The sequence below is a fragment of the Bactrocera tryoni genome, chromosome 1 (assembly GCF_016617805.1).
Source record: "Bactrocera tryoni isolate S06 chromosome 1, CSIRO_BtryS06_freeze2, whole genome shotgun sequence".
Lineage (NCBI taxonomy): Eukaryota > Metazoa > Arthropoda > Insecta > Diptera > Tephritidae > Bactrocera > Bactrocera tryoni.
Window position 1 is genome coordinate 6,951,026 of NC_052499.1, and position 11,883 is coordinate 6,962,908.

At 39.6% G+C, this 11,883-nt stretch overlaps 1 protein-coding gene across 2 annotated transcripts in view; it reads left to right on the plus strand.

Moving 5' to 3' along the window:
* LOC120782526 overlaps positions 1-1,145 on the plus strand; it is a 66,822-nt gene extending 65,677 nt beyond the window's left edge. For both annotated transcript variants that reach the window (XM_040114836.1, XM_040114837.1), the window contains exon 8: positions 52-1,145. In XM_040114836.1, the coding sequence (XP_039970770.1) occupies positions 52-909 (858 nt within the window). In that variant the 3' untranslated portion in view covers positions 910-1,145. The remainder of the gene's footprint in view (positions 1-51) is intronic.
* The last annotated feature ends 10,738 nt before the right edge of the window (positions 1,146-11,883 follow it).

An 11,883-nucleotide genomic window follows, 5' to 3' on the forward strand; every position in this document is an offset into this window, starting at 1 on the left:
TAATTACAAAGTCAGATTTTTCAATAAATTTTACTTGTTTTTCTGATTTAGGCACTCGCTACAGAGGTGGCGCGTCGGAAAGCGCGTCGCGTTTCAATCGTGTGCGGTGATTCAAGTACGCCAGACTCACCTGATCCGCTGAACAATACGCAACTAGTTCGATCTCAAGCACAAATAAATCTAAGCGGTATGCAGGATGGTGGCACAACAAATGTCAATACCAACAACTCCAACATAGCGAGCGCAACGAGCCAACCAAACAATGGTAGCTGCACAGATTTGCAGGCCGTGCTGCTCAATCCGGCGTTGCGTAATCTCAAGCAAACCAGCCACAGCACTCCCAACTCACCACATTCCGTACGGCGCCGTAGCAACAGTAATACGATGAGCCCGAATAATGGCGTTGCTGATCCTACACAACCGCAATCTCTATCGGCGAATACGTCGCCGAAGCACGCCGCCAACGCGCACCATCGCCATACAAATAGCAGCTGCAGCAATATAGCGGTGGCGCATCAACGTAAATCCAGCCAAGACTCGACACGCACCAATGCCGGTGAGGGCGCCACTGTCGAAGCGGTTACAGGGCGCTCGCGCTGTTCTCGTCGCCACTCTGATGGCACCGTAGCGAGTAATGCACAGCGTGTCAGCGGCACGTCCGGCCATCACCACCATCATCATCATCATCACCCGCATACATCGTCGTTGCTGAGCAATAATCTGCATCACAGTCACCACTCGCACCAGGATAGCACTTCGTATTCGGAGCACGGTTCGAATAGTTCGGCATCGTCGCGGGAGTCATCAACTTCGTTCAGCGTGCGCTCGCATCGGCGAAAGATTTCCATCAGTTCGCATACTGGTGGTAAAATACCATGGTGCGGGTGCTGGGGCAACGGCTGCTTGTAGGTTATGTTAGAAAATTGTGTGTGCATGCTAGGAAATCGCATAATGTATAAATACGAATGACGAACTGGCTGTAGTAAATAATTTTAGTTAATAAAGTATAAATAATTAATTCTATTATATATTATTGTTAGTGTAATCGCTTTAATTTTATTGTAAACTAGTAAATTAACTGTACTTTGTTACGCTTTCGGTTAGTCAAAAGGCTCTTTGATTGTATGCAGCTTACAAATATTAAACAGAAAATTAAATATATATATAAAATATAACTATAATTATCAAGTAAATTTACGAAAATGTCTGGTGTAATTTTTAAAATGGTTTAGACTTCCATCATCGTCCATAGATTGAACTGTGACTGCCAGAAACAGTCCTTTGTAAAGTCGGCAAACTCACATAGTTGTGGGTTCACATCGATATATCTCCCTTGGGCCAGTGAAACACCTAAAGAAAATCATTGCTAAAATAAGACCATGCAAACATCTTAGAGGATGGAGTCATGTGTAGAAGTTCACTCAAGTGAGGAAGATCTTTGATTGCCATTCACTTGGGAGTGACCAGAAACGATTCTTTTACATACGACTCAAGCAGCCCATGACTTCCGGTCCTAGACCAAGTATCCTCTGGGAAGGCGAGGTAAAGTGAGAAGGCGAAACATATCCCCCCCAAGTGAAAAATGCCCTCAATGAAAAATTTCCAACAGCCTCTTATGAGAGACCCCCTTTTTCATGACGCCCATGGCAAACGAATTAAAGATAAAGATTTAAGGGCATGCACCTGGAATGTCCGGTTCCTTAACTGGAAAGGTGCCGCTGCCCAGGTGGATGATGTCTTCGTTAGAGTGAATGTCAATCACCGCCATCCAAGAAATGCGATGGACGGAACAAGGACTGAGGCGAGTAGGTCCTTGTGGCATTAACTACTATGGCTTTATAAAGGAGCGCAAATTCGTATTGAGAGGGAGACTCCGTCGCCTATTACTGTCATTCACGTTGAATGTACGCCCAGCCACAATCTGCATTAAAGCGAAGTTCTTCAACATATCGCTGATTTGCTTCCACGCCCCGACGGAAGAGAGGGACGATGTGACCAAAAATGCTTTCTAAGAGCGCTTGGAGCGCACCTATGAGAGCTGCCATCGCCACGATTTTAAAATCGTGCTTGGCGACTTTAACGCCATGGTGGGCAAGGAAGGTATATTTGCACAACAGCAGTAAATTTAGCCTACGCGAGGGTTGATGCTGATCGATTTCGCCGGAGCCCGAAATATGGTTATCTGTAGTACTAGATTACAGAAATGAAAAACTCATCAAGCTACCTGGCTGTTTTCGGATCGAAAAGCCACCAACCAGGTCGTTCATGTTGTGATAGACGGAAGGCACGTCTCCAGTATTTTGTACATGCGTACGCTGCGAGGCCATTACATCGACTCGAACCACTATCTTGTTGCAGCCAATATAAGCACCCGCCTCTGTGCAGCAAAAAACGCACGCCAACAAACACAAGGAAGGTTCGACGTCGAGAAGCTGCAATCACAACAGACAGCCGAACGATTTTCTACTCGGCTTGCACTACTGCGCTCTGAGAGCACCCATCAACAACTCTTTATAATTATATGTATATACAATTATTTATTAAATACTTGATTTTAAAATTAGCTTGAATAAAATGCATATGTCGGCCGAAATATTCTTGATTACAGTGTTATTTTCTTGAACTGTGGCAAACAAACTTCTTGTTGAAACACTTACATTGTCGATGAGTCTAACTCCTCTGATTGTTTGTAAGAAACTGACTTTAAACATTCCGCATAACTCTATATTTTCCATAGTTCACTTAGACAAGTATATCTGAATGCTTCTTTCTATGCTTCGTTCTTTAGGTCTGATTTATCAGCGCCACTATGATCACCCCTAACTTAGCAGCAGAGCCTTTTTATGTCTCTGGTACCAGATTTTGTACTCAATTGCGTTATCCAGGAATGAATACAATAATATTATCGAAACTACAGCAATACATCGCGACCTATAGGCGCCATAGAATTTCATCTGAAACAGCGATCCGAACATTTTTGACACAAATTTCTATGAAACTGCGTTAAGGATAGTCGTTGCGGAAATTAATGTGGAACAGCGGTGCCAACATTCGAGATGGAAATTCGTAAAATTCGTAAGAAACTTCGACAGCTGCATATAGCAATATTCAATTGAAGTTCTCCACCGCGTATACGTAACATTACTCGTAGTTTTAAAGATAACATTTTATACTAGCGTATTTTAGAGGAAGCTTTATAACAATTTTAAACAAAACAAAAAAAAAAAAAAATTTGCTCATCTTCGGTACTTTTTTATGCTTAACTTAGTGGAATACTCTTTTCGACGAGAGCTTTATGGCTTAAAAATATGTGGAATCATCTTTTCCATCTTCATCCTATATCCACTAATGAGCATTTTTACCAAATTACATGCTTTATGTTAGATTTAATTGCCTGAAACTGCCTACTAATATTCTCTTTTGTGCCAGTATAGAGTTTTTAAAGTATTGAAGTAAAGTATAAGACGTTATGATTAAAAGGTGACGAGATCCTATTGAACAACAGGATTACAAATTTGATTCTTTTCAATTGACAATATAAATAAATCCATAATACTATAAACCGTAATAAATTCTAGCACCATATGATGTGCTCAAGGTTAAACAAACCCAAAGTGCATTTTCTAACTACATTTAATGCCATTAGTGCAATGCTTCAAACCTATATTTAAAGTACAGCGCAGCATAAATAATAAGAGAAAAACTTTTACGCATTTTAGCCGTTATTTTTGCCCTCACGCTGTACATATGACTTCTGAAATAAAATACAATTGCATGTTTATTCTAAAATATTTAATGTTTATTGCATTTGTCGACCACATTGAAATTTGCGCACACAAACGCACAACATATTTAGTTATACTTTTTTGCTCATGTAAGTAATGCCTATGAGTGCTAGCTTCTGCTATGTATTGAACATTTATTTTGCGAGTTTATTTTTAATTACTGTTGCAATAATCATTACTTGTGAACTTGTTTGTTTATTGCTATTGCTATTTATTCTGTAAGCAAGCCATTGATTTCCATTTCATTTATATAAGTACACATATTTGAACAAGCAAGTGCGGATTTTCGTAATTAAATATATTTTATATGACAAGTTTATAGCTTATATAGAAATTATATTTATATATACCATATGTTTATATATAATGTGTATGTGCTCGTAAAGGTTATTAGTAGCATCTTAAGTTGAAATAAACCTTTAATTCTTATAAAACTTTAATGCTTGAAATGGTTGAGATCTGTTGGGCTGGCTATAGGCATTCTTATTCAAAAATATTCAAATTACATGCTCCACTGCGTATACGTAACACCAGTGTTAGGTATAGGAAACAACATTTCTAAAGAACTTGGCTGAAATTTTAAATGCGCATAATAAAATTCTCATCCTATATACTTAGATAAGCTAAAACTTAAAGAGATCAGTTACAAATAAAGTAGCTTGCGTGTTTCTAGTATAGCAAATGTCAAAGCTTGAGAGTAAATCAAATATGTGACAAAGCCGTTTTTAATTATTTAACAAACTATCATAAAACGTTTTAAAATCATTGCCAATTTACAGTATTTATCCATTGAAGAGACGTGTATTAATTTTCAATGAGTAAAATTTTACTTTGCAGAATAAAGCTAGAAAATATGTGTTAATTGAAAATATATAGTAATACAAGTACTTGTAAGTATTTTATGAAAATCATTGTACGCTAAATATGCACACATTCGATATCTGCAAATATATACACTGTTGTGCAAAATGAAGCCATAAAGGGAGCGATATGTAAGGATTAACTGAATGCTTTCAATACACTGCCATGCCAAACCTGCCTACTTCGATTGATAAATTGAGATAATGAAGTAAGTCGAAAATATATTCTGTAACATTTATCAACTCAGCTGTGACTGAAGTATAATTTTTAATATTTATTTTTATTGTATGTCCTTTGAAATTGCGATTTTATTGACAGCCACGTTAATACATCCTCTGCATTTAAATAGGCACATTGGGACTTGAAAACAAATTCTCTTATTATTTTTTAATTTAATAAATATTTATTATTCTATTTGTTGAAGTTGATTACAGAATACTTCCTTTGTAAGTACTAGTAACTAAAATATTTTGCTGCTTAATAATTTTGCTATATTCTTCTCCTTTACTAGCGCAGACACCGCTTACGCGGTTATAGCTGAGTTAACAACAGCGCGCCAGTCGTTTCTTCTTTTCGCTACGTGGCGCCAATTGGAAATTCCGAGCGTAGCCAGGTCCTTCTCCACCTGGTCCTTTCAACGGACTGGAGGTCTTCCTCTTCCTCTGCTTCCCCCGGCGGGTACTGCGTCGAATGCTTTCAGAGCTGGAGTGTTTTCGTCCATTCGGACAACATGACTTAGCCAGCGTAGCCATTGTCTTTTAATTCGCTGAACTATGTCAATGTCGTCGTAGATCTCATACAGCTCAGCGTTCCATCGAATGTCATATTCGCCGTGGCCAACGCGCAAAGGACCATAAATCTTTCGCAGAACTTTTCTCTCGAAAACTCGCAACGCCGACTCATCAGTTGTTGACATCGTCCAAGCCTCTGCACCATATAGCAGGACGGGAATAATGAGTGACTTATAGAGTTTGATTCTTGTTCGTCGAGAGAGGACTCTAGTTCTCAATTGTCTACTCAGTCCGAAGTAGCACCTGTTGGAAAGAGTTATTCTGCGTTGGATTTTGAGACTGACATTGTTGGTGGTGTTTATACTAGTTCCAAGATAGACGAGATTATCTACGACTGTCAACAGTGACGTGGGTGCGACAACTGTTTGTTTGATGACAGGTGATATTTCGTTTTGCCCTCGTTCACTGAAAGCAGAACTAACGGCGCGGGTGTTGAGGCCAATGATATCAATATCATCGGCATACGCCAGCAGCTGTACACTCTTATAAAAGATGCTCGATTAAGTTCTGCAGTTCGAATTATTGTCTCCAGCAGCAGATTGAAGAAGCCACACAATAGGGAGTCGCCTTGTCTGAAACCTCGTTTGGTATCGAACAGCTCGAAGAGGTTCCTCCCGATTTTGGCGGAACGTTTGGTTTGGTTCAACGTCAGTTTACACAGCCGTATTAGTTTTGTGGGGATACCAAATTCAGACATCGCGGCATAAAGGCAGCTCCTTTTCGTGCTGTCGAAAGCAGCTTGGAAATCGACGAAGAGGTGGTGTGTGTCGATGCTCCTTTCACGTGCCTTTTCCAAGATTTCGCGCATGGTGAATATCTGGTCGGTTGTTGATTTGCCAGGTCTAAAACCACACTGATAAGGTCCAATCAGTTTGTTGACGGTGGGCTTTAATCTTTCACACAATACGCTCGATAGAACCTTATATGCGATGTTGAGGAGGCTTACCCACGGTAGTTGGCGCAGATTGAAGGGTCTCCTTTTTTGTGGATTGGGCAGAGCACACTTAAATTCCAATCGTTGGGCATGCTTTCGTCCGACTATATTTCACAAAGCAGCTGATGCATGCTCCTTATCAGTTCTTCGCCGCCGTGTTTGATTAGCTCGGCCGGCAGTCCATCGGCCCCCGCCGCTTTGTTGTTCTTCAGGCGGGTAATTGCTATTCGAACTTCTTGATGGAACGTCTTCTCCATCGTCATCGATTGAGAAATCGGGTTCAGCATCTCCTGGTGTTATGCTTTCATTGCCATACAGCAGGCTGTAGAAGTGTTCCCTTCATAATTTTAGATGTTTTGGGCATCGGTCACTAAATCAAGTTTGCTATATTGCTTTACATGTATTAAAGTATGGTGACTCCACTGCGTATACGTAATATAAGTGGGGAAAAATAATCGATATTTCGACACTTAAACAACCGTGTTAATGCCGAGAGATAGAGAGAAGAATTGAGATGAGAGAAAAAAGCGAAAGAAGGTTCGGTCCAGCTTTTATCTTAGAGGAAGTGGCAGGTGGGGTTTATCAATGATTGTGATGCACTTTAAGATGGAACATTTAAAGCTTTAATACGATATGAATTTAGTATTCTTAAGACTTAATAAGTAAATTCAATGAGTTAAGAAAATTGTGAAAACAAAGAGTACTCCCTACGGCACTCTATTTTGTCGGCTATTGATGCCAAGAAAGCGTGAGAGTATACAGCACTGCTTCTTTCAAATTAAATGGGTCAGTCTTCACTTCAAGTCAAGGCCTCACTTGTTACTAAGAACGGACGGCTTCCAATGAAATGCAATTTATTAAGGAGAAAGACACAAGTAGTTAGAGAAGGAGAAAGTAAGCTCAAAAACAATAGCAATAACAAAATTAAAAGAAAATTCCTGCTCGCTATAATTTATTTCACGCATTTTAATGTAATAACCTACATACATACAGTGTATTACATAACTAATCTAGCGACTTTATTTAATGGTCCAATAATATAGTTGGAAGCTCTGAAGTGTAATCGTTCGTTTTCGTTCGCATCAAGTTGGCAATAAATCTAAAATGTGACAGTGAAAGCTGCGAACGAAGTACTAGCAAGGAAATCAGTTGTCGGCTAAGAGACATATCCTGCATGGTGGCGTCTTCTATAGTCCATTTGCTGAGAAAACCAACCGCAATTGCCGCAAACAAAAAGTGTTTGCGCAAAATATGTGCAAACGCGCACCCACACGCCCACGTGCATGTATGTGTGTAATTTTCTGAAAGCGCGCACCAAGTACTAGGGTGATCCCCAGACAAATTACTTATACTTAACGTTGTTTTAGCTCTGGTTACAAATATATGATAATTTTGTCTGATCGAAATTTTATTTTCCCGCATTTAAGTGCCACCCTTATGAACACGGATGTATACTCACATTTCTAATAGACTAAGCATGCAATAGTATTATAAGAAGAAATGCGAATATTTTTGTCGCCGCTGTCGTGCTGGCAAATGTAACGGTCCGCAACGAAGTGCGCCATAAGTGCAAGAATGTGGAAGCCATGTGTGTATGTGTGTGTGTCTTTGTGTTTGTGGCTGTGGTAAGTGCGTGAGACGACGCAAGTGCTATTAAGGAAGTGCAGCAGCGAAGACTGTGGAGAATTTCATGTGTCATGCCAGCAATGCAACGGAAAATGCACTTGACATTAACGTACAAACGTGGGTATACTCACTTACACATATGTGATGATGTATGTATGTATGTACATACAAGCATATATGAAATGCCTGCATATGACAACAGCAACGCCATTATGTGCTTGTGAATAGGTGCAATTTTGCTTAGAATGCGCGCTGCGGTTGCCTTGGGGAAACTCATGAAATAATTATGTGGTCGAGCTATTAAATGGAGTTGCAAGCAATTGACGCTTACGTTTAAGTTACTAACATTTCTCCTATCGTTATGTGACAACTTAATTGATTCAGCTATTACTTTTGAAAGATTTTTGTGTCATATATTTTCAATAACGGGTTTATAGCCATATCTAACCTTGTTTAACAGGCCAATTGAAAGTGCCTGGTCTACTAACAAAGTTCCCTTGAAAGGTGATACACATTATAGCGATCCTCAAACTTTTCGATACCATATTTGTAGTAAAATTTGTTCTTTGCGTCAAAGTATGCCTCAGTTTCAGCGCTAACCTTTTCGTTTGAAGAACATTTCTTCCCAGTGAGCATTGTTTTGAGCTCTGAGAACAGAAAATAGTCACTAGGGGCCAGATCTGGAGCATACGATGCATGTGGAAGCGATTCGAAGTCTAATTCGCGGATTTTTGCTATCACTTTCACTGACTTGTGACACGGTTTTGGTCTTGATGGCTTGATGGGCAACACTTTCTTTTTCTTGGAATGTATCCATTTTTCACCGATTTCGTTCCTAAAATGGTCCAATATCGATGTATAAGTAATAGTCTTTGTTGATGGTTCTTAATTTTTGAAAGTAGTCAATAAAAATTATTCCATGCGCATCCCAAAAACAGACGCCATGACGTTGCCAACCGACTGCTGCGTTTTTTCCACGTTCTGGAACGGGTTCATCGTGTGCAGTTCATTTCGATGATTGTCGTTTGGGCTTCGGAGGAAATGGTGGGGTCGTGACTCATTCATTCTCACACATCGACGCAAAAACTTCTTTTTACTAACTTAAATATCTCCAAATACTGTTTTCACCGCCGTTGCTTTGGACAAAAGTGAGCTCGTGCGGCACCCACCATACACAGAGCTTTCTCATACCCAAATATTCGGGAATAATATTAGGTACATGCTCAGTTCATATCTTTAGAGTGCCTGTGGACTCTTTTGATGTTTTCGTTGGTAACAATCTCTTTTGGGCGTCCAGTGCGTTCACCATCTTCGCGCCTATCAAATGTTAAGGATAACTTATAATCGTATGGAGCTAACTGTAGTAGCGCCATCTATGCGTCAGGTCGGGTACTTGTTAAATGAAAATTTAATTATTTTCCTCTTATTTTATAAAATATTATTTTCAAATTAGTTTTGTGCGTTCAGATTAGGTCCTTCACGCTTTCTCGGGAAGTTCGTAGTTTGGAACCGTCGTTTGGTGTTTGATCTCTTGAAATTTGGCATTTACTAGTTTCTAGATTTAAAAAGTATTATCGAACTCTTATAATTTTCTTGGTTCTGTGCCTCTAAGTTTAAGCTCACAACTGGTGTGTTCAAGGTTTATGTTGTTGTTTTCGCCATACTTGTATTATTGTATACTATTACGAAAAAAATCTTCCTTTCAAATAATAAACCTACATTCGAGTTAATAATAGATATAATTGTGAGTTCATCGTGGAAAGGGTGTCATCGCTTACTTTTCATTATGCGCTCCTCCATTCCACACAGTAAATGTCGCTAACAATTTCATTTAATGTGCAATCAACATAAGTACCACACGATGAAGTATTGGCATAAAAAGCGACGCTACCGCGCTCCCACCAATGTCCAGCGTATGCTCAGTAGCAGCGAAGAACTTACAGCTGACATTTCAGCAGAAGCGTTTGCGATAAAATTTATTGCCACAGCGTTGTATCACCAAAAACATGCACACACACTTTACACATATACTCGTACACTTGCAAGTAACTGTGCATACATCTCAAGTTAATGCTCTCCAGTTGAAGCTGGCTCACAATCTCTCTAGTGTGAGTACACACGCTTGAAACAAGCCTCTGTCACATATAATGTTTCTGCGAGTATCTACAATTGATATTGTTATGGTTGTTGTTTTTGTGCTCATGCACTGTTGGTATGCTGAGTACTTAGCCCACATGCCACTGAGGTTAGCCGTCAGTGCCAGGGTCGTTGCCGGTGTGTGTGTCCACCTATTGCCTCCACCGCGGTTCAGGCTAAGAATTTTTACCTCAACCAACCTGTCCTGGTCACTTGCTACACTGCCACAACTCAAGTTGTGGTTACCAAATACCATTAACTGCGATGACTGCTGTAAACGAGCAGGCGGCGGTCGGCTGCCGCTGATGGCGGCGTTCATCGTATTTATATTAAAGGCTGGCGTTGTTACGCTTGTCATAGTACAACGGTATAATACTTGTAGCGCTGATGTTGTTGTTGTTTGATATAATGCTCGGCGCAAGAAATTGCTGTTGCGTGCTCTATTTGTTTGTGTGGCATACAAATATCGCACATCTAATATGATGAGTTGCAGTTAGTTTATTATTGTTTGCTTATGTGCACGTGTGTGTGTGTGTGTGTGTGTTTGTGATGTTGATTTATGTGTGTAATTGCACAAACATTAGCCATGCTCTCTTCGCAAGGTCACATTTGGAAATTATGCTAAGCAATCTGGACGTTTAATTAATTAATTGCTCTACTTCTCAACTTTGATTGAGTTACTAATTTGTATACTGTCAAGTAATTTACATACATCTGAGGTAGGCGCGCCTTAATACATACATGCATACGCATGCACATTTATATGCACGCGTCACAATCAGTTATATATGTATTTGTATGCATGTATGTATATCTGTTTGAGATTTGAATAATTTATTAGCCGCCGTGTAGTAACTTGAGCCCAAGCGCAAGCTCACGCACATGGTAATGAAAGCGTATTGCAGAGTTGCCTTTAGGAAGCGTGTTGCATGCAGCACCTGATTTTGAGATGTGAATACCTTTAATAATTACTGAAAACGAATTTGGTTAGCCAAATAACATATTTAATGCATTTGTATGTGTAGAAGGAAGATTTCGATAGTTTTGTTTGAGCCTTTTAATGCAAGAATCTATGTTCTTCTTGAAATTTTTGAAGTAAAGAATATTTTTAAGATATGTGATTTTCAAGCAGGTGTTAGAAGCACGCAATTTAATGCTCTTGTCAAGATTTTAGATTTTTTTTATAGAGATAAAGGTTTGCTTTTATGTTTCAAAAATTATTTCAGGCAGATGATCAACGCGGCCTGCTCCAATCAATTCCATCCTTAAAGCTAGTTGCAGTATGCCAGCAAAAATTCATGTTCGGCTTATCTGCGTAGATTAGCAACTTCTCATACCACAACTCTACACAAAATAGTTCAGGAATGTTCAATGGGACGATCTTGGGGTGCACACAATGGGCTTATGACGCGAGATAATGCGCATACCAAAAGTTTCTTTTAATAAATTGCTTTGCGACTGTATAACATACGGCGTCCTCTTTTTGGAACCAAAGATCGTCTACATCAACACGCTCCGATTCAGGCAAGAAATAAGGCTTAATGATACACTCTGTCTACCGCTGAACAAAAATTTCTTGTGAAAATCGGAATGGTTGGTCATCTCGTTTTGAGCCCATTCACCGAACGTGCGTTTAATGGTCGTCCAGCTTCAATTCTTGCACGATCTGGGTTTTGTAAGTCCGCAAACCAAGTTGTGATAAAGTGGTTGGTCCAATTGTTGCGTACAATGGCGGATTGATTTATTGCCC